The sequence below is a fragment of the Camelus ferus genome, chromosome 10, assembly GCF_009834535.1.
Source record: "Camelus ferus isolate YT-003-E chromosome 10, BCGSAC_Cfer_1.0, whole genome shotgun sequence".
Classification (NCBI taxonomy): domain Eukaryota; kingdom Metazoa; phylum Chordata; class Mammalia; order Artiodactyla; family Camelidae; genus Camelus; species Camelus ferus.
Genome location: NC_045705.1, coordinates 64,441,056 through 64,467,343, shown reverse-complemented (window position 1 = coordinate 64,467,343; position 26,288 = coordinate 64,441,056). Strand labels below are relative to the sequence as shown.

The following is a 26,288-nucleotide window of genomic DNA, read 5'->3' as shown; positions in this document are numbered from 1 at the left end:
TGAGGAGAGTATCAAGATCTACCCCTTCTCCCTGCTGCTGTGCCTGCTGCCCGTCCTCTTTCACTGCCTGAACTTCCTGGGTCCTTTGCTGCGGGTTCCAGAGAAGAATAAGATATGCCTGGGCATAATGCCTGCTGACTGTGCTCTACACGCTGGCAATGCAAGAGTCCACTTCTCTGGGAATGCCAGGTTACCCACAGTGCCACAAAAGGAACTGGGAGTCAGGACCAGGTGACATATTTAAAAACCCACAGGAGATGGCAACAATTCCCAGCCCCTCACTAAAGCTAAAGCTGTCCTTTATTTTGTGCATTAAGGTTATCTGTCACTAAGGGTGCTAAAGAACATTCACACCTCTCAGCTGATGTCAAAGCTACTCCCCACAAACGATACACACCACAGCAGGGGACTAGTCAGCTAACGTTACTAATCAAGACATTAGGTTTAAAGCCAAGCGATCACTTTTCATAATCAGGAGTAAACGGCAACCAGATACATATTTGTGCTAACTGCCCTTGCCTGGTTTTAGCTCCAATGTCTACCTAAATTAAAAGCAAAAGAGGAGGTAAAGATGCTGGCATCAAGCCAGAGCTGTCTGGATATAGTCAAGTTTTTCTCTTATCAAAACTAGAAAAAAACACTAAATTCTGGGGTGTGAAAGGGACTGGCCGGGGTGGGCACAAAGAAGACTTAACTGCATGTTTTGTTTCTTAAAGAATATCTGAAGAAGATATGGGAAAATATCAACATTTTAATTCAAAGTGTTCAGTTCCATAGTGTTTGCTGTAAATCAAAATTAAAAAAGTGAAAACAATTCCTTGACATAGGGAGTCATAAAAATGGCTACTAATATTTTATTACTTGGTTTAAATATTAAATTGATTTAAAAAAGGAGAAAACAGAGGGATTTGGTAGTCATAGAAAAGAGGTATCTTTAAGTCTTAAGATAATTATTTACTAAAACTTTTATTTCTGAAAAGGGGGGGAAGAGTCTGGCTTAAAATTGATATTTATGAAAATAAATGAAGGTGGGGAGACAACCAAGAACATTTAAAGCTAGCCCAGAAAGGGCAGAGTAGTCCTGGCCCCACTGATCTCTTTTAGTCTGAGATACAAAAGATGTTTTATGAAGAAGGAAATGAAATAATTTCTAGTAAAATCAAACTATTAAGCAAAGTTTTTCTTTTTCAGGGTAAACATTACTTTCTTTGGTATTAGCATTATACACAGGAGACTAAAAATAATTTGGGGAAAAAAGCACACGTTATGATGAAATGTGGAATCTAAGCATACTTACTTTTCAACAATTGACTTGGTCTGATCACGGGCGATGCCAACATAGTGATCAATCTGGGTCTTTAAGGGAGAAAAGTGACAGTTGTGGCAACACACAGATTAATAATTTTCCTGAAGGTAATATTCTTTCGTATAGTTTAAGCAGTTTTAAAAAACACTATTAAATATTCTGGAAAATAAAAATAATGCTCAGTTTTAAAAAGCACTTGCTACGTATTTCCTTCAGAGACACTGGAGTTTATAGCAGTTTCTAAACACTAGAGACAGTGTGCCTAATCTATATTCTGTAGTAACAAATGCATTTTGGCTCCCGGGTAAGAATAATTCATTTAATACCAAAAAGTCATAAATAAAGTCTATTGATGAATGACTTAATCTATAAAGAATAACCTCACAGCACCTAGTCACTCTGTAAACACCACTCCACACTGCAAATGTCTGTTCACATTGGATTCCCATAATAGCCTTAGTAGTTTAAGTTTCTTTTCAGACATCAGTTTTTATTTATTTAAACATTTTCAACTTATTTTTTGTGAACAGATAACACATCCATATGTAAAAACTGAAAAGGCACACAGCAAGATATAAAAGCAAGTTTCCTTCCTACCCTTATCTCTCCTAGCCATTATTTCTCTCCTTAGAGGAAGCCACTGTTACCAGTCTCTTGTAGGCACCCGACTTAAAAAAAAATTAGACTGTAGAAATGGTTAGAAAAAGACTGCTCTGAACTTTCAATGCCTAAAAAGTGAACTAAAACTAGTCATACATCAATTGGCATATCTGATTCAAAACAAATAAATGCTTACCTTGTACTTCTCGTAGACAATTGGAACACTGAAAATCAGCAGTTCGGCTGTAAGACAGAATCATGAGACTTGGCATGTGTAAACGTAAGACAGTCACAAAGTCTCAAGACAGATCTTCAACATGAGAAATTCTGGCCGGAGCTCTTCAACTATGGGCAGTTAGATACACGTACATAGGCCTGTTCTTTGTACCACAAATAATTTCCAAATTGTGAAAATGGTTTCTACAAATAAGGACCCCATATTTAAACCAAACCTACACAACTCTCCTTTACTTCTAGCTGTTCGGATATTTCTTTATAGGTAGGACCTTTAATAAGCCTATGGCCACAGACACAGTTTCCTCCAATACCAAGTTCAAGGTCTCTATGGATGTTAAAGGCTGGGTCAATGTGGAAGGAATGGAGCCACGCTGAGCACTCTCTGTGCTCCTCCTCTTACCAATTACTTCAAAGAACCTGGAGACACCTTCCTTGCTACCTTACCAAGAATCAGAAGGGTGATCCCATTGAAAACGGCACCAACATAGGTCATCAGCCACATGAAGACAGCCAGCTGTGAAAGCCAACATCAGAGGGTTAAGCAGGAACAATCATAATGAAAAATTCAGGTTAACTGATGCAATTATTCTCTAGCTAAGTCTGCATAAGTGTAGTGACATATGCCATAAATACTTTCAAAATGAAGCTGGCCACATTTGTACTGTATATTTGAGGGTGCATCAGAGAATTCTGTAGTTTTCTCAGGTCCCTAAACAGACCATAACTGCATTTCTGTCAACTACATTACCCTTGTTCTGATTTAGTTCTCCAGGTGCAGAAGTACCTTCTCTACGTTAACTCCTATCCCTATTTTGACAGGTTGACTGAAGTAAGCATACATTTCCTTTAGTTTGATAAAATCCATTTCACTACTTCTTCTCTGAATTACAACCTAGTCCCTGGTTTTCCTCAGCCTCACCATCAAAAGCTGCAGAGGAAACTAACCTTCAAGGAGTCAACTAGATCTTCCACCAGAAAGAGACGAATAATGAGTTTCAGGGCTCTGTTGATGTGCACCATGGCAGCGTTCACGTAATTATGGAAAGCTTCAGAGGACAGAGTGATGTCTACATCCAGGTAGGCTCTTCCAGAAGAAGAAACAACAGTCACATATTTGACATGGCAGGAGAAGATTTCTTTCTGTTAGCACAGAAGTTCTTTAGAGTGTGAAATTCCCTGAAGGGTGCATTTTAGAAATCTGCAAGGGCGTTTTTTACTGCTGTGGGGTGGGGTGGGGGCACCACTGTTATTTAGTGGGCAGAGGCAAAGATGCTAGAAGTCTGCACTGTGGGACAGTCATGCACAATAAAGAATCGCCCTATGTCCTGCATAACTTCTGCTGCCTCATAGGATATTCATGAAGGTGAACCTATTTATAATTATCAAGAGCCCAGAATACATAAAAACAAAGATTTTTCTCACAGTTTTTACATATCCTGAATTTCCTAAAACTGTACTTTGTTTATGCTAAAACTTAACTAAGATTTTTTTCATCATGTTAGAAAGTCACATCTGTATTGGAGATTATGTGCGTAGATACAAGTATCTGATGTCTTTATTATGGGTTTTTTTGGTGTAGTTACGTCCAAGCAACTAAATATTGACTGGAATACGTATTATTTTATTGTCAATTTCTATTTATCACTCCTTACATTACACTTTAGTCTATTTTATATTATCTATGAATTTCATTTCAAAATAATAAAGGAGGCATTATAAAATATTTGTTAAAAACAAAAAGGAGGGTGGAGATACTGAGTTTGACAGGGTTGAAAACCACAGAAAAAGAAAGACCTGTGTTCTGTTCCCAGAAGCACGACAGAATTGAGATATAACCACCTGCTTATAATTTGTTCATTCAGTCATTACTTCCCAAGTGCCTACTGAGTGTGAGACCCTCTGCTAGGTGCTAGGGTTATCAGGAAAGATAAAACTGCTTTTGCCTTAAAGAGCCTACAGTCTTGCGGGAAAAACAGAAGACTAATAGGCATGTTTTTCTTTTCTGTTTATTAAGAAACTATTTACCATCAAATACAAAAGTTACAAAAATTAGATGCTGTAACTAATACAACCTAACAAAACACATTTTATAAATCCACACAGCATGTCACAAAAGAGAAAAAAACCTTGCTAAGACATCTGAGCTTGTGGCAAAACAGTAAAATTTATCCACTCGGTGGGGGAGGGCATAGCTCAAGTGGTAGAGGGCATGCTTAGCATGCAGGAGGTCCTTGGTTCAATCCCCAGTACCTCCTCTAAAAATAAATGAGTAAACCTAATTACCTCCCCCTCCAAAAAAAAAAAATTATCCACTCATTCACTTAACAACAACTGGTTTGTTAAAATTAATTTGCAATAACCTTTTCTTAATGCTACATATAGTTTAAATTATTCCTTCTAGCTTCACCAAGAGAAAACACAAGGACCAGAGCTGTAGCCAGACACCTGTCGGAGTCCTGAGAGATCACAGAGGGTTTCTTTCTCCATGAGAAGGGGTTTTAAAACACTGACATTTGCTCTTGTTACATTTTTTATGGGCTAAGATTTTCAACAGGAAAAACGTGAGGAAAACATTTGTGAAAGTCATACACAGCACAGTCAGGAAAGCTAGCAACTGGATTCTAGAAATGCATAATTTACTGACTTTATCAAGACCTCCCCTGGTATTAAGGAAACTAAAAGAGAGGAAGGAAATCAGTAATAAAACCAAGAGTGGACACTGAGTTCTGATAAATGCCAAAAGCACAGTCTCAACACCAAGATTTCAAAATTGTTTTAAGAGTTAACTATGTGGGGGCTTAAGCATATACTTGGGACCCCATCTAACTGAGTGCTGTCCTAGATGCTCTGCTTCTCCTACTGACCCTGCCCAGGAATTCAGACAGTCTTTTTTGGTGAGCCTCTGGTTTGTCAAAAAGTTCCTGGCTCATAACTTGGTCACTTCATAAGTTGGTCTCAAGCTGATGTTTCACGCCATAGGTCCACTGCATTAGGCCCTATAATTCGTGATTTTTAATCAGGTCTGATTTACATCTAACCAGCCTCAGCAAACCCCTTCAATAAATTGTAGAATGTTACATGTGATCCTTCAACTCACTTGAATGGATGGCCTTCTTCTGACTTCTGTACAGCTTGGATGACAGACTTGTAGACCCTGAAGCTGATGGTAACAGACAGAAGAGCCAGGATGAGGTAAGAAACCACACTGATGACACTGAAAGCAGCCAAGGAAAGCAGCATGATCAGCGTGGTGCCAAAGACAAAGCCAGTCTTCTTCACATCTCTCCAGAAAATCAAGTCGTGCACTGCCAAAAGAAAAGGGAACATAAGTTACGTGCACACCCATGAGCCTCAAGGCTAGGACTGTCTTCCTGGCTGTGCCCTGCACACCTGAAAAGCATTACAATAGCGCACAATTACAGGTGCACCCCTCCTTAAGAGGATCTGGTAAAAGAAAATCAAGTTACATCAGGGGTGATGATTCACGCTGTTCCTCTGATTTCTGGATAGGTTTATCGAAACTTAGGAATTTATTTTTTAGTCATGGCTACAGAAGTACAATGGGGTAAAGTGTCATTTACTGTAAATGTTTCGGGAGAAGGGATGGTAGAGCAAGTGTGGGAAAATCTTGGTAACAGTTGACCAAATTAAGCAAACTATGCTTATAATTTAGTTGACTATAAAACCAAAGGTAACCTGAAATGTATAAATTGGGGTGGAGGCAGAGAAAATAGTGAATAAAAACCACCCAAGTTCTATTAGTGTTGGCTGTGGTGAAACACCAGTCTCTATGTTGATTGTTAGAGAACTCAGGAAGGATTATGGGTAGGGGACCATATAATTATCTAAACCATGATACATCTGAATGTGAATGGAGACACTATTAAAAACTGTTAGGAAACAGGTGTAAACCAAGACTGTCCCAGACAAGTGGGTCTATGCTTGGGAAATCCAAAATGGAAAAAATCTGAGTTCTTCTACTTAAAGACACCTCAAAAACTCTGGGTGTGAGGGCTAGCGATTACCTCCAATCTAGCAATGACACATTTGAATTTCAATCTGGGAAGGCTAACTTCAACACTAATAGTTCCCCTGCAAGTCTCTTCATGCTACTCTTTGCTTATAAAGAGTAAGGACTTTGGAGTTGGAGAGACATGAGTTTGAGTTCTAGTAATTTTCAGCCATGTTACTTTAATCAATCATTCTAAACCTTTGTTTTCTCATCTGTAAGATGAAGAGGGACATCTACTTCTTAGAATTGTTTTTTTTAAGCATTTTTTATTGATTTATAATCATTTTACAATGTTGTGTCAAATTCCAGTGTTCAGCACAATTTTTCAGTCATACATGGACATATACACACTCATTGTCACATTTTTTTTCTCTGTGAGCTACCATAAGATTTTGTGTATATTTCCCTGTGCTATACAGTATAATCTTTGTTTATCTATTCTACAATTTTGAAATCCCAGTCTATCCCTTCCCACCCTCCGCCCCTCTGGCAACCACAAGTCTGTATTCTATGTCTGTGAGTCTATTTCTGTCCTGTATTTACGCTTTGGTTTTGTTTTTTGTTTTTGTTTTTGTTTTTGTTTTTTAGATTCCACATATGAGTGATCTCTTATGGTATTTTTCCCTTCTCTTTCTGGCTTACTTCACTTAGAATGACATTCTCCAGGAGCATCCATGTTGCTGCAAATGGCGTTATGTTGTCGGTTTTTATGGCTGAGTAGTACCTCTCAGAATTGTTTTAAGGAATATATAAGGCTAATGCATGCAGAATGCTTAGCATTGTGAATGACATGCAGTAAACACTCAAATTTTAACTCTAATAAAAAAAAAAGTTAGCCTGGAAGACTGTGACTGAGGATGAAATGAACATGAATCAATTCAAGCTGACCCACTGGCACCTAGTTCTTCCCCATATTTGCTACAATACTCTCTCTCCTCTGAAGCCTAACCTTGCTAGAGTCAAAGCAACCTAACCTGAAACTGAGAGACACTAACGAAATGCTGATTGTACAGAAGAAATAATCAGTGGTTCAGAGATTCTGGCCAGCAGATGTCACCTGCTAGGAGAAAGAAGAGGTATTATGAATCCTGATGGGAAACTGAATCCCAGGAGTTGCAAAGGACAGAGAACTAGGAGGCAGCTCAGACTCACCAGACCGAACAGGAAAGCAGAGGAGAATGCTGTCTACTTACGAGCGCAAATGCTCAGCAGAATTCCTACAGTCAAGAGCCCAAGTAGATGTATGTCACATTTCATACGACTACAAGAACAGTTCCAACACAGAATGCTTAGTAATGGAGCAGTGGATACCATGTGCCTCCTGGTGTCATGCACTGAGGACACGACATCATTTTGATGGTATTCTTGCCAAAAACATATAACCTGAATCTAAAGAGAAAGTCCCAGATAAACCTAATTTGAGAAATAGTCTACAAAACTGACCTGTATTCTTCAAAAATATCAATGATGTGAAAAACAAAGAAAAGCTGAAGAACTTTTTCAGATTAAAGGAGAATAAGGAGACTTGACACCCCATAAATGCAAAGTGTGATCACAGACTGGATAACAGAGTAAAAATAGCTATAAAAGGTCACCTGAAAAAAACTAAATGTACACTATATAATTAATAAAAGTACTGTATCAATGCTGAATTTCCTAAATTTGTAAGTGCACTCCGGCTATGCAAAACAAACAATTCTTGTTTGAAAGAAACATACTCCAAAGTATTTAGGGGTAAAAGAGTAGGATGTATGCAACCAGCTCTTAAATGGTTCAGGAAAACACACGTTTCTATAGAGAGAGGCAGGGAGTGACAGAGCAAAAGCGGCCAAATGTTAACAAATGGTGACTAGAGCAAAGGTTACATGGGAGTTTTTTGTAATGTTAACAATTCTTCAAGTTTGAAATATTTGAATGGAAGACAGAAACAGAAAGAAAAGCTGAGAGGATAAGACTGGGACCTAGAGAAAAAAACCTTGATGTATCAGAGAAGGAAGGAAAAAAGCATAAAGACGCCAGCCTAAATGCAACCCTACCTTTGTGCAAATTAGAAAATGCCACCCTTCCTTATGAACTTTACTGCCATCTACTGGAAAACTGTTGTAAGAAACATTCAAATCTACAATGATAACACGTGCGAATGGCGCTCCCTAGAGGTGTTCAGTTTACAAACTGCGTAACAGCACAGAAGGCCCTGGGCTTGGTCTTAAAATAAATCAATGGTAGAAAACAAACCTTAATTGACTAAATAAAGAGAATGCATGTTCAACTTAGGATAACCACTACGGCAAATGATACGTAATCTACCAAGCTTGCAAGACCAGTTGAAACTGACTGAAAAATCCTAACACACCACTGATTGCCAGCAGGCTTCTTGTTGCCCTGGTTAGAGTCAGGCATCTGCTTCTTTAGAGTGCTGGGCTCGCAGGTGCTTAAGATGCAAAGAGGTGGGCACTGTCATACAGCTAGCTGAACTGGCTCGTCATCACAGGACTGGTAAGTCAGACTTGAGTGTGGCCCTGGTTTTTGGCACGTAGCAGAGAAAGGAATGATTTGAACATAACCTTGCAAAGCAAGTTCTCTGTTATATCTGTAGTCTGTGGTAGATTTCAGGGATGACAGATTCTGATGCACTCATTTAAAAATGTTTTGGTCATACACCAGCTCTTGATGCCTTTCTTTTAAATGAACTGTAGACAGAGAGAGGCATTTAGCTTCTTTCTTATTAGCCTGTTTTTTGTTGTTGTTTTTATCACAAGCAGAATGCCAGTATAATGGAGAGGAAACCAGATTGGATATGGACTTTTTTTATGCCTCTTTCAGTGTCATGTTTATATATTCAAATGGACATTATCCTCTCAGATTATTATCTGGCACTAATTTGTAACTGTTGTATTATCGGAGACTATAGCTATATATCCACGCCCAGGATGCATCACAGTCCTGTACAGATGTGTGTCTACACTAAGTGTAAATGAATTTGCATATAAGGTTTCACACTTCAGTCTCTTAAGAGATTAAAAAGAATGACAAATTGGCCTCTCCTTGAGTATACGGGTATCATTTCTCCCTGTATTATATGCCTCCCTCACTTATTTAATGACTGAGTTGGTGGAAAATGGCTAGGTTTTATCCATGGTTTTTGTTTCTTTTTTTTGGTTCTCAACTTTAAAGGTAATCTACCTCTTAAATTTTGTAGTTTAATACCTGTTTGGTGAATTTGTGCCACTCTAACCTTTTCACTGTCATTCCCATTTTGTTACATCTGTTATGAGGACTTCATGTTCAAACACTGTATAAAGCCAATGGTAGAATTATGGTCTGGGCTAGAAGGGAGAACATACTGATTAGAAGGGGGATAGCAGAGGGAGAACTAGGAAAACAGGTTCAATACAGCAAACCCGTGGGATGCTCTTGGTCCACAGCTTCCCACAACTTGCCCCCTTACCTCATTCAGGTCCTGGTTTATGGGACTCAGGTCCTCGGAGACTGCCCACCTCCATCTAACATCCTCTCTTTACATCACTGTCTCCTCAGTCTGCCTTACTTTTCTTCAGAGCACATATCACTTTATTTATTTATAGCAGGCTCTTAACCAATCTGATCTTCTTGTTCTTTACAGAAACACTCCACACAATAAGAGTAGAATATACATTCTTTCCAAGTCCATGTGAAACCTTCAGCAAGATAAACCAAATTCTGGGTCTCTCTGAAAAGGATTCAAGACACTTTTATGTTTTCTGACTGTACGTAACTACATTAGAAACAATAACAGAAACATACTGGGAAAGTCAATAATAAGTTTGTATAAGCTAAACAATAGGCTTCTAAACAACCCATAAACCAAAGGAAAAAAATCAACAGATAAATTAGAAAGTATTCTGAACTGAATGAAAATCAGAATCTGTGGGATCCAGCTAAGTGTCTATATTAGAAAAGAAAGATGAGAAAGCAGTGATCTCACCTTCAACTTTAAAACACTAGAGAGGGAGGGAGCGTATAGCTCAAGTGGTAGAGAGCATGCCAGCATGCACGAGGTCCTGGGTTCAATCCCCAGTACCTCCATTATAAATAAATAAATAAATAGTCTTAATGACCTCCCACGTAAAAAAACTAAAAATTTAAAAAATGCTAGAGAAAACTTGAACTCCAAGTAAACAAAAGGAAATAATAAAAATCCAAACAGAAATCAGTAAAACATAACAGAAAAACAGAGAAAAATCAATGAAATCAAAGTTGGTTCTTTGAGAATATCAGTAAAATAGATAAAACTCTAGCTAAACTGATCAAGAAAAGTGAAAGAATACACAAACTGCCAATATCAAGAATGAGAGAGGTGACATCACTACAGATTGTAAAGACATTAAAAGGATAAAGGGAATATTATGATCAGTGTTATGCCCATAAATTAGGCAATTTAAATAAAGTGGAAAATTCCTCCAAAGACACAAATTATCAAAGCTCACTCGAGAAATAGATAAACTGAACAGTCCTATATCTATTAAAGAAATAAAACTTACAGAAAAAATGCTTCCCACACAGAAAACTCCAGGGGAATTCTGCATCACTGAGGAACTCTGCCAAACACTGAACAAGAAATAATAGCAATTCTCCCAATTCTTCCAGAAAAATGAGAGAAGGTAATGTTTACCAACACATTTTACAGGGCCAGCATTACCCTGATTCCAAAACTAGACAAAGACATTATAGGAAAAGAAAGCTACAGATCAATATTGCTCATGAAACGTAGATGCAAAAATTCTTAACATAAATTTAGCAAATGCAACCCAAAAATGTGTAAAAAGAATGTATCATAACCAAGAGTTTTTTCCCAAAATGCAAAATTGGTTTAACATTCATAAATCATTCAATGTAATTCATCGTATCAACACACTAAAAAAAAAAAAAAAAAAAAAAAAAAAGAACCATATGATTATCTCAAAAGACACAGAAAAACAAAATCCAATATCCCTCTGACAAAACTTCTCACAAGCTAGGTTACAGAAGGGAATTTCCTCAATTTGATAAAGGTAATATATAAGAAACCCACAGCTAGCATCATTTTTAATGAAAGGAGGCAAGGATGTTCTCTGTTACCATTTCTGCTGAACACTGTATTAGAGGTTCTAGCCAGTGCAGTAAGTCAAAAAAAGGAAAAAAAAAAAAAAAAAAAAAAAAAAAAAAAAAAGCACCAAATTGGAAAAGAAGTAAAGCTGTCATTATTCACAGATGGCATGATTGTCTATCTAAAAAATCTGATGGAACCTACAAAAAAGCTGCTAGAATTAATAAATGAATTTATTAACAAGGTTGCAGGATATAAGGTCCACTTATAAAATTAATTATATTTCCACATATTAGTATTAACCTATTAGAAACTAAGCTAAAAATAGCATTTAAAATATCATGAAAATATGAAATACTTAGGCATAAATCTGACAAAAGATGTGTAAGATCTGTACAATGAAATCTATAAAACACTGATGAGAAAAACTAATGAAAACCTAAATTAATGGAATGCTATACTATTTTCATGAGTTAAAAGACTTAAAATTGCTAAGGTGTTAATTTATCTATAAGTCTATGTAATTCCAATCAGAATCCCAGTAGGTTTTTTTTCTGTAGAAATAGACAAGTTGATTCTAAAATTCCTATGGAAATGCAAAGGGCCTAGAAGAGCCAAACAACTTTGAAGAACAAAGTTGGAGGACTAACACTGTCTGATTCCAAGTATTATACTATCTTACAGTAAGCTACCATTATCAAGATGGTATAGTATTGGCTTAAAAACAGACAAGAGAGCAATGAGATTATATACAAAGTCCAGAAACAGATCGACACATATATGGACAAAGTACTTTTTGAAAAGTTGCAAAGCCAGTTCAGTGGAGAAATGAGTCTTCAACAAATGGTGCCCGAACAACTGGCTATCCATGTGCAAAAAACCCCCAAACTCTGATCAATACCTCACATGATAAGCAAAAATTAACACAAAAGGATCACAGACTTAAATATAATATCTAGTATTGTATAACTACTAGAAGAAAATAAGAAAAAAATCTATGACCTTGAATTAGGAAAGATTTCCTATATACAACAATAGACAACAGATACATAGTAGAAAAAACTGAAAACTGTACTTCATCATAATTAAAAACTTCTATTTTTGAGGGACACTGTTAAAAGAATAAGAAGACAAGCCATGGACTGGAGAAAGTATTTGCAAATAACGCATCTGATAACTTGTATCCAGAATATATAAATATGTGTATATATATCTCCTCTCAAAAACAAACACAATAAAAACTTGTAAAAAATTTGAACAGATCTTTCATCAAAGAAGATATATGAATGGCAAGTAAACACATGAAAAGATGCTTAAAATCATGTCATTAGGGAAATGCAAATTAAAACCACAATGAGATCCTGCTATGTACCTGGGAGATATCTAGTCTTAAAAAAGACTAACTATACCAAATGCTGGTGAGGATATGGAGGAACTACAACTCATACATGGCTAGTTGCAATGTAAAATAATGCAAACTACTTTAGAAAACAATTTGGCAGTTTCTAACAAAGTTAAATACAACTATCCTACAGTCTAGCCATTTCATTTGTAAGTATTTAACCAAGAAAAAAATACTTTAAATTCATATAAAGACAAGAGATGAATGTTCATAGCTGCTTTGTCAAATAAGCAAAACTGAAAATTGAAAAACTCAGCAAAAATGAAAATAACCCAAATGTCCATCAACAAATGATATATGCATACAGTGGAATACTACTTAGCAACACGCTTTTCAATATGGATGAATCCCCAAAAAAATCAAGTTGAGTGAAAGAAGCCAGACAAAAAAAGGAGTACATACTTTATGACCCATATATATATGGGTAATATATATTAATTCTAGAAAATGCAAACCAATCTAGTGACAGCAAGCAGATCAATGGTTGTCTGGCAGGAGGGAGGGATTATAAAAGGGAGCATAAACTTTAGTGTGATGGAGATGTTCACTATCTTGATTGTGGTGAGAGTTTCATAGGTGTATACATATGTCAAAACTTACCAGATTATGTATTTTAAATGTGTAATTTATTTTCATTTGACAGACCCTTACTTTTTTCTAGCTTTGTTTCAATGTTTAAAGTCTTGTGCTGTACTAATTATGCCTTTTATTTCTTAGACTCCATTTCAACGCATAATATAGCTTCTTTGTATTAAGTTAATCATTTCTCAGTTATCTTATTTTGCTAATGGCAATGAAGCATCCTGACAAAAAATATCTCTATTTACCAAGAGTGTTCATATTACTGGTAAAATTATGAGTGGTTCCTTCCTTTTATTTTCCAAATCTTCTACAATGTGAGGATATTACTTTTATTTTTAAAAATTTAAAGGATGCCTACCTCTGCCCGTATTTAAGGATGTTAGCTGCAGTACTCTTCTTACGCCAAAAGAGGGCACTAACACACCCAATGGTAATCTCAAGGCTAAGGGGAAAAAAATTGGTTCCTGCCAATTCAAAAGAGAACAGCAACAAACCTTGTTGACCCACTGATTTTTATTACTAAATTTAGGGAAGTCTCTTGGTTTGACTCCAACTTCAGCTATTCCCTGCAAGTTTCCACTTATCTCCCAAGTATACACTTCCAAGCAAGAAAAGAAAGGCTGCTCAAATGCTTATTCTGGAAAGGAAGAGATGTGCAAGAAACTTCAAGGCTTAGCAGTCCAACAGCTTTAGTTCATTTTTAAGAATAAATCTCCAACTAAGGATCTATACAACATGTTCTATCTTCTGTACACTAATTTTTCAAAATTTGTAAATGTACATCTCTAAGATTTAAGTGTGGCTGAAAAAACTAAAAGAAAAAAAAGGATTTATGACTAAAAAAGAGGAACTGTTCACTAATAAAAGGGGAAATGGGTAATTTTTATATGAATAATTATTTATGTAAAGAAAAACAAACAGAATTTTCACCCTGATTATTTCCTTTGGTTACTTTTACATTAATAGTTCATAGTCAATGAAGCCACTTTGAGCTGCAAAAGACACTGGATAATGTGTTTATAAACTCAGATCCAAATTGTGTGGCTGCTGAAATGGGTTAACAGTCTGCTCTAATACAGATTTATTCTCACTAAAGACAGTCTCCTCAAAATGGCTCAGAAGGATCATTGACAGAATACAAAATGGTCACTGTCAAAGACAGACACACATGCTTTCGGCCATGGAAGCATCTGGCCGAATGCGTAAATTTGTAGGAACCCCTTTCAAACTAGCATTCCTCTCAAAGACTGTTAGGAAAAAATAGCTTTCGTTCATTAAAGTAATTAACATCCCTTTGTCCTCAAAAGCATAGAAAGCAAAATGGCATTGACTCCCCAACAGAATGGCCAGGTGGATCTGAAAAAGTGAAATTTTGATAGGTTTTCTAAAGAATATAATTAAAGATAGTGGGGAGAATATAGCTTAAGTGGTAGAATGCACACTTAGCATGCACACGGTCCTGGGTTCAATCCTCAACACCTCCTCTAAAAAATAATTAAGTAAACCTAATTCCCTCCCACCCCACATATATGTAATGAAAGATAACAAACGCAGAGCTGAATCATGATGGAAAGGACAGAGACACAAAACTCTAGCTTTAGTCTTCTATCTTTTTTCCTTCTAGTCAGGCTGGTTCTTTGCACATGTTGGACAACTACTTAATCTCCAACTGAGAAAGTCTAGACTTAAGTCTGCAGAAGACATCAGATCCAATCTAAAATTAAACAAAACACTAGTTGATTGTTAATAATTGTGAAAGCCTCATCAAGTGTAAAAAGTGGTTTTGTACCCTTTGCACACATTTATTTCTGATTCAATCATCCATGCCAGTCACGTATGGCAAGGTGACATTTCTCCTGCGGATACGATTCAACTGGACTTGTATGCTTCTTTGACAGTCTGTTAGGTAATAACAGATAAGTGGCATCATTTCAGACTACCACAATATGTGACATAAAATTATTTTCTTCTAAAAATAAGCTGTCTCTAAAACTTTTACCAGTAATAGGCAAAAGAAAATTTAAAAGGAAAATAAAGTATTATGTAATACACAACCTTGACTTCTGAGATCTTATCCTCTCCATTTCCCTAGCAGCTCTATTGAGTGTTTCCCCCATGGAAACAATGGGAATCTGCTCAGTAACTGCGACAGCTTTTCTTCCCTCTGCTTTATTCCCCTTAACATTTAATTTCCCCCTAACATGTAGCAAAGTAGGTCGAAAAAGAGTTTAGAGTGAACACCCATATAATCACTACCTAGATTTTACCATTAATGTCTTAATTTTTTATTGTGGTGAAATATACATAACATAAAATTTGCCATCAACCATTTTTAAGTATATAGTTCAATGACATTAAGTATTCACTGCTGTGTCATCACCACTACTTTTTAATGTTTTACTATACTTCCTTATGTATCTGTTCCTCTTATCTGTCCACTAGTCCATTTTATTTTTTTATTTACTGTATTTCTTTCCATTTTTTAAATGTATCTCAAAGTAAGTGACAAATATCAGAAAATCTACTTCAGCTTGCATACCATTAAAGTTCAATATTTAGGTTTTTTTAATGTAAAATTTATATACAATGAAATATACAATACATTCACTGAGTTTGGACACATGCATACACCTATGTAACCCTATCAAACCACAGAACATTAACATCACCCCAGAGTTTCCTCATGTTCCTTCCCAGCCAACATCCAGAGAAGTAACCACTGCTGATTCTTTTTCCTATGCAGATGTTTGCTTGTTCAACAATTTCACATAAATGCAAGCATGCAATGTGAATTTTTATACTGCTTCTCTCACTTTTCATTATATCTCAGATTCATCCATATTTATTACAAGTATCAAAAGATAACCAGCAGTACCACAGGTTATGTATTATTTTACCGATGAACAACTAGCTGCTTCCAGATTTGAGTGATGAATAAAACTGCTATGAACATATACAAGTGTTTGTATGAACACACTTTCATTTCTCTACAGTGGAGTTGCTAGGTCACAGGGAGGGTGCATGTTTAAGTTCTCTAAGAAACTGACCAATCTTTCTGTACTAATTTTATTTATTTTTTTAACATTTTTATTGATTTATAATCATTTTACAATGTTGTGTCAAATTCCAGTGTAGAGCACAATTTTTCAATTATACATGAACATATATATATTCATTGTCACATTCCTTTCTCTGTGAGTGTACTATTTTACCTTCTTACCAAAGTTCATTAGAGTTTTGGTTATTCCACAACCAACATCAGCTGTTATCAGTCTTTAACTTTAGTTGTTCAGTTGGATGTGTAGTGATATATTACTTTGATTTTAATTACATGAAGACTTGTGATGCTGAACACATTTTTACTGGATTATTGGTTATTTGTGTGTGTGTGCGTGTGTATTTAGAGGAGAGACCTCTTACTCTTATTTATGTTTTGCAGTTTTTTTTTTTAATGGAGGTACTGGGGTTGAACCCAGGACCTCATGCATGCCAAGCATGTGCTCTACCACCCAGCTATTTCCCTCCTCCCCAGTTATTTGTATATCTTTTGTGAAGTGTCAGAATCTTTTCTGCCCAATTTCTTTCATTGTGTTGTTTGCCCATTTATTGTTGAAATGTAGTTTTAAATATTTCCTGGATATTAGTCCTTCATCAGATACATGTTTTGTAAATATTTTCTCCTAGTCAATGGCTTGCCTGTTAGTGGTGTCCTTCAATGACCAAGTTTTAATTTTGATGAAGTCTAACTTATCAGTCTTTAGTGGGGAGGCTAAAGCTCTGTGGTAGAGTACATGCTTAGCACGCATGAGCTCCTGGGTTCAATCCCCAGTACCTCGAGGTACATCAAGTAAATAAATAAACTTAATGATTTCCCTCCTCAAAAAAAAAAATCTTATTTTATTGATCTTTTATTTTATGGCTAGTGCATTCTGTGACCTAAGAGAATTTTGCCTACCTCTAAATCATGAAGATATTCTCCTATACTTTCTTCTATATGTTTTATGATTTTAATTTTTTAAAAAATTATTTTCCATTATGGTTTATTACAGGATATTAAATATAGCTGTGCTATACAGTAGGCTCTATTTTATATATAGTAGTTTGTACCTGATAATTCCAAACTCCTAATTTATCCCTCCCTCTACCCTCTTTCCCCTTTGGTAACCGTAAGTTTGTTTCCTGTCTGTGAGTCTGTTTCTGTTTCATAAATAAGTTCATTTGTGTCGTATTTTAGATCCCACATGTAAGTGATATCATATGGTATATGGTATTTATTCCTTTCTTTCTGACTTCACTTAGTATGATAATCCCTAGGTCCACCAATGTTGCTGCAAATGGCATTATTTCATTCTTTTTTTTAATGGCTGAGTGGTATTCCATTGTGTATTCATACCACATCTTCTTTATACAGTCATATGTTGATGGACATTTAGGTTGCTTCCACATCTTGGCTACTGTAAACAGTGCTGCTGCGAACACTGGGGTGCGTGCATCTTTTCGAATTAGTTTTCTCCAGATATATGCCCAGGTGTGGGAATGTTGGATCATACGGCAACTCTATTTTTAGGTTTTAAACAATTTTAAAATTTTATTTTTAACAGAGGTACTGAGAATTGAACCCAGGACCTTGTGTATGATAAGCAAGCGCTCTATCACTGAGCTATACTTACTCATCTCTATTTTTATTTTATTTTTTTTAAAGGAACCTCCATACTGTTTTCCATAATGGCTGCACCAATTTACATTCCCACCAACAGTGTAGGAGGATTCCCTTTTCTCCACACCCTCTACAGCATTTGTTATTTGTAGACTTTTTAATGATGGCCATTCTGACCGGTGCAAGGTAGCACCTCTTAGTATAGATCTGCATTTCCTTAATAATTAGTGATATTGAGCATATGATTTTACTTTTTATGTTGAAGCCTCTGATTGATTTTAAATTCATTTTTGCATACCGTGTGAAGAAGGGATTGTGGTAGGCAGAATGCTAAGATGCCCCCCACTCTTGCCCCTTGGTGTACATTTCTGGCATAAAATTTCCTCCTGCCCCCAAATTTGAGCTGAACCTGTAAATATGATGGAATAGTCACTCTCGTGGTTAAGTTGCAGTTATATGAGCTCCTGCAGCAGACTGGAGAGAAATACTCCTGACAGCTTTGAAGAAGTAAGCTACCATGTTGTGAGAGGGCCACAAGACCGGGATCTGAGTGCAGTCTCTTGGAGCTGAGGATGACCCCAGATGCAGAATCAGTAAGCAAGAAAATGGGGATCTGGTCCTTCAACCTCCAGGAACTGAATTCTGCCAACAGTCAGTAAGCTTGGAAGAGAACCCTGCCTCTCTGATGAGATCCCAACCCTGGTTCCCACCTGGAGATTTCAGAATCACAATTTATGTCAGTTTGGTGAAATGCAGAGGAGAGGATCCAGCTAACCTGTGCCTGGACTCCTGATACAAGATAACTGTGAGATAATAAAGTTGTGTTGTTTTAAGTTGCCAAATTTTGGGTAATGTATTATTTCTGGATTCTCTGTTTCTTTGATCTATTTGTTAACTCTTGCCAAGTTCCACACTGTCTTTATTACTGGAGTTTTACAATGTCTGGAAGTGAGTATTCCAAGTCCTCTAATTTTGTTCTTTTTTCAGATTGCTTTGCATTTGCTAAGTCTGTGTATTTCCAGAGAAATTTTAGAGGGAACTTGTCGATTTCTACAGAAAATTTCTTCTGGGACTTAAAACTATCGAATCCACAGGTGAATTTGGGTAGGGCTATCTTCTTTACAATATTGAGGCTTCCAATCCATGAACACAGCATAGCTCTCCTCTTAGACAGTTCTTTAGCTTCTCTCTGCAGTTTTGTAATTTTCAGTATAGAGGTCTTACATGTTTTTTCTTTTGATTACATGTATTTCTATTTAATGCTTTGATGCTATTGTAAATTAACTTTTAAGAATTTTCATTTTCTAATTATTTGTTGCTAGTATATAACAAAACTCAGTTTTGTATATTAACCAAGTATCCAGAACCTCATGCACACTAAGCACACTCTCCACTACTGAGCTATACCCCACCCCCAAATTTGCTTATTAGTCTTAGTAGTTGCTTTGTAGATTTCTTAGGATTTTCTATGTACACAATTATGTCATCTGCAAATTAAGACAGTTTAACAATTTCTTTTCCAATTGTCATCCCCCTTATTTCTATTGTCTTAATCCAAAGGGGAGGACCTCCAGTATGATGCTGAATACAAATGGTGAGGTGAGAGTATATCCTTGGCTTATATCCAGTCTTAGGGGAAAGTATTCAATATTTTGGCATTAAGTAGAAGGTCAGCTGTAGTTTTTAATAGATGTCATTGATTAGACTGAGGAGATTACCTTCTATCCCTAGTTTGCTAAAAATTTTTTACCAGAAAAGGATGTCAGGCTTTTTCAAATGCATTTTTTTGTATCAACTGAAATAATCACATAATTCTTCTCTTATTATGTCAATATGGCAAATTATGTTGATTGGTTCTTAAAACAAGTTCATATTCCTGGAACAAATTCGACTTAGCCATGACACATTAACCTTTGATACAGTGCTAGATTTGACTTGCTAATATTTTGTGAAGGATTTCTCATCTTATTACACATTCCTGAGGGACATTAGTCTATAATTTTCTTTGTAGTGTCCTCTAGTTTTCATACTACATGTATACTAGTCTATGAATTGGAAAGTGTTCTCTCCTTTTCCCTTAAATGCTTGAAAGAATCCCTCAGTAAAATCAATGGGCCTGGATTTTTTTTTTGGTGGGCTTTTTGATAATGAATTTAATGAAACTGTTAGCTTTGGTAAACTGTATTTTTCAAGGAATTTTTCTGTTTCATCTAAGTTGGCACAAAGTTATTCATAATATTCTATTATCCTTTTAATATCTGTAGGATCTAAAATGATAACCCCCTTTTGATGCTGGTAATCTGTGTCCTCTTTTTTTCCTGTTCAGTCAAGAAATTAATTTTGTTAATCTTTTCAGGAACCAAATTTTGCCTTTGTTAATTTTGTTTTTCATTCAATTGATTTCTGTTCTTATCTTTATTATTTCCTTCCTTCTACTTAGTGTTTACTTTGCTCTTCTTTTTCTAGCTTCTTAAATTGAAACCTCAGATCATTAAATGTAGGTATCTTTCTTTTCCAATATAAGCATTTAGACCTATAAATTTCCCTTTCAGTGCTGCATTCCACAAGTTTGATATACTGTATTTTCACTGTCTTTCAGTTTAAAACATTAAAAAATTTTTCTTATGATTTCTTCTTTGAACTAGAGCATATAAAAGTGACTAGCTTGATTTCCAAATATTTGGGAATTTTCCTAGGTATCTTATTTTCATTGTTTTAAAATTTAATTTCATTATGGTCTTTGCACATATTTTGTATGATTTTAATCCTTTAAATTTACTAAGTTGTTTTATGGCCCAGCATAGTCTATACCGGAGAATGTACACCTTGTGGATTTGGAAAACCACGTGTACCAGTCCAAGTGATTGATTATGCTGCTCAGATCTTTGTGTGTATGTGTAGTTGGTTTATCATTGCTGAGAAAGTGGTAACAAAACCTCCAATTATGATTAAAGAACCGCCTATTCCTCTCTTTGCCAATTTTTGCTTCATGTATTTTGAAGCTGTTATTTAGGTACATACACATCCACAACCATTGAGACTTCCCGGTATCTTTCATCATGAGAACATGTCACTTTTTATTTCTGGTAACACCCTTTATCTTCCTATGCTTATTTTTGCATGGCATACATTTATATATTTTTTGGTATACTTTCTCCATCCATTTACTTTCAGCCTATGTGTCTTTATATTTAAAGTGCATCTTTTATAGTCAGCAGAGAGGTCTTGCATTTTTATGCAGCCTGTCACTCTACTGACTGTGGTCTTTATCCCACTAACATACGATATGATTGCCCTAAGTCTCCATTTTATTCCCGTTTCCCCTGTCTTTTGTTCCCCTGTTTTTCCTTTTTTGCCTTCTTTTTGATTATTTGAAGGTTTTAATTTATCCACTGGCTTCTTAAACTATTCTGCTTTATTACTTCAGTGGTTGTTTTAGGGACTACAATATACATCCTTCACTTTCAGTCTACTTAAAATTAATATTGTACTACTTTACAGAAAAAGTAATAGTAGAGGTCCACATACTCTTGTCTTTTGTCATGTGAAATAAACATAATCTCCACACACATTGTAATTTCTGCTTTGAACACTCCTATATATTTTTAAAAGTTAAGAGGAAAAAATAAGTCTTTTATATTTACCTAGATATTTACCATTTCCAGTGCTCTTCATTCCTTCCTAAAGGTCTGAGTTTCTACCTGATATCAATTCCCTTCAATCTGAAGAACTTTTTTTTAGTGTTTCTTTTAGTGCATGTCTTCTAGTAACAAATTCTTAGTTTTCTTTTATCTAAAAGTGTCTTTATTTTGCTGTCATTCCTACAGGGTATTTATCCTGATTAGAAAAATCTGGTTTTTTTTTTTTTTAATCCTTTTTGGCACTAAAGATGTTATTTCACTGTCTTTGGGCATCTGGTTTCTGGTTAGAAGCTCTAATTTTAACTGTCATTCCTTTTAATGTGTCTTTTTCCTCATCTTTTGTTTCAGCAATTTGACTAAGATATACTATGCACAAGAGGGTTAACTCAGCAGACCCGGAATGCTCAAACTGCACATGCCAAAGAAAGGCCTGTCTTCAGGACTGCCCTTTGGCTGGCTCCTGGGAGATGAACTCTGAGTTCTTCGAATGTTCTCGCGGATAAGTGCTTTTGCATGCCTGGGGCCATGGCCATGCTGTAGCAATGTGACCATTACAATGTGATTCATGGCAAACACCTGTTCCTGCTCTGGGTGGCTGGGGTCTAAGTAAGCTGCAGTCAGTCATGTGGGCAATGCGTGCCACTCTAGACACCATGGATTGGGTGAGATTCTCCAGCTGGCAATACTTTGCTGTCACGTATACATTGATGGGAGAACTACGGAGAGCCCTGTGTGACTCTACTGAACACTTGGAAGCTTGCACCTGGTTCTTCCCGGACTTTATCCCATGTACCTTTCTCCTTCGCCAGTTCTCATGTGTGTCCTTTTTTGTAATAAACCATTAATGGTGAGTGTAAATGCTCCTGAATCCTGAGTCCTTCTAGCAAATCACTGAGCCTGACGGTGGTTGTGGAGACCTCTGACACACGTACCAAGGTATGATTTTCTTTGTCCTTATCCTACTAGGTGTTTGCTAAGCTTCTTTGATCAGTAAATGTGTTTTTCATAAAATTTGAGAATTTTTTTTGCCATTGTATTTTCAAATATGTTCTTCAGTCTCTCACTTTCCTCTCTTCTGGGACTCCGAGTATATAGATGAGTTAGACCTTATAATATTGTTCCAAAGGTCCCGAAGCTTTTCTTTCTGTTCTTCAAGTTGGGTAGTTTTCTGTTCATCTATCATCAAATTCACTGACTCTTCTATCATCTCTGATTTACTGTTAAGTCCATTCAGTGAATTTTAATTTCAGGTGCTGTATTTTACAGTTCTAGAATTTCTACTTTGCTCTTTTTTGTTTCTACTTGTCAGTTGAGAATTCCTTTGTTTTCACTCAACACAAGCATATTCTCTACTTCACTGAGCAATTACAGTGGCTGCCTTGAAATCCCTGTCCCTCAACTCTAACCTAAACAGTTAGTTTCTGTTGGTTGTCTTTTTTGATTCACACTGGGTTATATTTTCCTGGTTTTTAAAATGTTCCCTGATTTTTAAAATAGTTTCAGATCATATCTTGGGACATTGTGACTATCATGCTGTATAGCCTCTTGACTCTGTTATATCCCTCTGCAGAGCACTGGTATTTCTGTCTTAGTATGCAATTAAACTTGGCTAGACCCAAACTGCAAACTCTTGTCTCCTGGGCAATACCTCAGATCTCAGTTCAATTCTTTCACTTATAGCTGGGCTGGTTGTAGTCTTCTGTATAGCTGTGTAGTTCAGGGATTAACAGAAGGTTATACAGAGAGTTTATACTCAGAATTTGAGGCTTTCAACCATCTGGATTTCTCCTTTCCAGGATTCCTTCTCCTTTCACTTTCTAGTCATCGAATGGCTGTAGCCGACCCAAATTCTGTCTTCTGGTAAGTTTTCTATGAAAGTTTTAACCAACCTGCCAGGTGCCAACTTCAGACTGTCCTCTGGCTAAAAGCAGAAGAAATGGGAAACTAATTTCATGCTGTCTCTTCTTAAAAGTGTCAGCCCTTTTTCAGAATCTGCCTGCTTTTGCTCATTTTCCAGTGCTTTCCTCTGCCCCCACAGTTTTGTCCAGAGTATATAGTTATATGCAGAAAGGTCAGGTCCAGTAAAAGCCTACTTAGCCATACTGCAAGGAAAGTCATTGTGATCTTTTTAAAAATTTACTTCAGATTCACTGTGTCTAAGCATGTAGATTCATTTTTAATGATACTAAAATAGGTATTATTCTGAAAACCTTGTTTTCTAACTCTTTTTCTACTTTAAGCATTCATCATATAACAAAATTCTGCTATGTGTTCAATAATGTAGTCTTTTTATTAATAAATTATGAACATATTTACATAACAGAAGAAACTCCAACTTTGACAGCAAATTGACAGTATCTAGAAAAATAATGCACATACCCAGAGGTGAAGTCAATAGGCAGTGGCACAGTGACCCTACAGAAATAGCTGCATATGTGTAAAAACAAGGATGTTAATTTCAGCACTGTCTAAAATTGTAAAAAATGGAAAATAACCCAAATCCTAATCAAAGGAAAATAACACAATAAAATGGATTACTATATAGCTGTTAAAATAAATACAATTACATATATTTCAATATGAAAGCAGTTAAAAAGCCTAATGTTAAATGAAATAAGCTGCATAACAAAAATGAGGTCAATAAATCTTTAAAAGCACAAAACAATTCTACATATACACATGTAACACATAGTGGAAGGATGTTATTAGCTCCATGATGGTGGTTACTCTGGGGAAGGGGAAGAAGGGAGCAGGTCAGGTGGTAATCAAAGGGTCCTTTAGCTTGGAAGCAAATATGACCACTAATCAACAATTAATAGAAGTCAATTCTACATATAGAAATATAAGTGTATTTCTTATTGTACTTTTTATTTTTTCATCTCTTAAAAAAAAAAAAAAAAAAGAAACACCAGCCTTTAACTCCAATGGCTGTGTAATATTTGACTGCACAGATATAACACACTCAGTCTCTAACTAAGGCACTGAGATATCTGCCACTGTCATAAACAACCCTATCATTATACACCTATTTTCTTGCACTCTTGTCAATAAGGATACTAAAATTCAAAAAACTGTCTTCATCCAATTAAGTGTATGAAGTAGAGATCTAATTTTTTTCCAAGTGATTAGTCATACCACAGATCATACCATTACTACTGAACAACTAACTATAATCATCATAAAGGGAATGAAACCCAGGTTTCATTAGGAGCTTATACACAATATACCATAAAACAGCAAGAGAAAAATAAAATACCATTTTTTTTCTCATTGTTTCTTTTGCCTATTTTCCCCAACATTTTTAGGCAGGACATAATTACAGGACTGGTTTTACTTTTAAAAGGAAGACTACCCAGATATACCGCTTAGAACTAGAGACTGGTATATTTCACTACAGTTTATATTTTAAAAATATTTATTCATAATATAATTTTTAAAGGTTTTCAATTCTGAAATCCACAAAGGAAGATCTTTCAGCTTCATGGTCTAGTTATACTAGTCTTTAATTATCATCTAAAAATATCTACTAATCATAGAATTTGGTCAGTGACAAATATCCTAAACTCCCATACCCCTTTTCACTTCTTATACTACATTAAATAACTCAGCTGAGAGTTACTAATAATTAGTATTTATACAGTACTTTACTTACTACAACACTATGAAACAAGGCAAAATAATTACCACCATATTAACAAAGGAAGATGTTGAACCAATTGGCTAGTTGTCTAAGGTCACACTAAACCAGGGATTTACCAGAATTATACACTGGAGTTCTTGTTGCCTAATTTCTATATGCCTCATCACTCAGAAGAATTACCTTGAAGAATTATGATAATAACTCATGAAGAAAGCTAGACTATTCTGGAGTTAGGGAATCATATTATTGAAATGATATTGATGATCATCTACTTCAACATCCTCACTTTACAGACAGGAAACCTGAGGCCCCAAAAGGTGATGTAACTTAATTGTTTAAATTCACACTTGTAGACACTATAAAGCAACAATGGGAATTTAGTACTCCTTATTCCAAGTTCAACCATCTTCGATTACTTGAGTATAACAGCTATCCATAACTGCTATTTCAAATTTTTGAGCTTATAAAAAGCCTCGATGTTTTCACTGATAATTATTAACAATTCATTCACTAACAAGAAATTACCCAGTACCTAACTATATGCCAGCTCCTGTACTTGGTGCTAAATGGATACTTACTATATGCTGGGCACTGTATTACCAGCATTTTCACATGTAATCCTCGCACTATTGTTATAAAGTAAGCACCGTAACTATCTCTATTTTAAGGATTAAAATTCAGTAAGATTAAATAATCTGCCCATGGTCTTCAATGAGGAAATGCCTTTATAAAAAGTAGATGGTGGGGGGAGGGTATAGGTCAGTCATGGAGTGCATGCCTAGCGTGCCCAAGGTCCTAGGTTCAATCCCCAGTACCTCCATTAAAAATTAATAAATAAATAAACCTAACTACCCTCCCCCCAAAAGTAGATGGTGGCTTTCTGCTACAGGTACTGAAGACTCTGTGGTACCCCCTGGCTATGGGCCTCAAGGTGACCCAGAACGTGAGCAAGCCAAGGCACAGCTGCCAGCAGGGCACCTCACCAAGCACAGCAAGTTAGTGCAGGGCGAGACCTGAGTTGTGCCCTCACAGGAAGAGCTGAGCAGTGTTCTGGATGCCATGAGGAGAGGAAGTGGCTGCTGAGGACTAAACCCCCTTCTCACTCTGTGCATAATAAAACCTTTGCAGGAAAAAAAAAGTAAAGTA

General features: G+C 36.1%; 1 protein-coding gene across 3 annotated transcripts in view; it reads right to left on the bottom strand.

The window, feature by feature from the left end:
- The window catches only part of RTN3 (reticulon 3), a 55,295-nt gene that overhangs the window by 2,326 nt on the left and 26,681 nt on the right, over nucleotides 1-26,288 (bottom strand). For 2 of the 3 annotated variants that reach the window (XM_032489653.1, XM_032489654.1), the window contains 5 exons: nucleotides 5,241-5,448; nucleotides 3,089-3,227; nucleotides 2,588-2,657; nucleotides 2,103-2,149; nucleotides 1,298-1,356 (listed from right to left, as the gene is read on the bottom strand). In XM_032489653.1, coding sequence (XP_032345544.1) covers nucleotides 1,298-1,356; nucleotides 2,103-2,149; nucleotides 2,588-2,657; nucleotides 3,089-3,227; nucleotides 5,241-5,448 — 523 coding nt within the window. Of the gene's footprint in view, nucleotides 1-1,297; nucleotides 1,357-2,102; nucleotides 2,150-2,587; nucleotides 2,658-3,088; nucleotides 3,228-5,240; nucleotides 5,449-8,808; nucleotides 9,865-26,288 lie in introns of those variants that run through there. The other variant, XM_032489652.1, reaches the window with a different exon arrangement.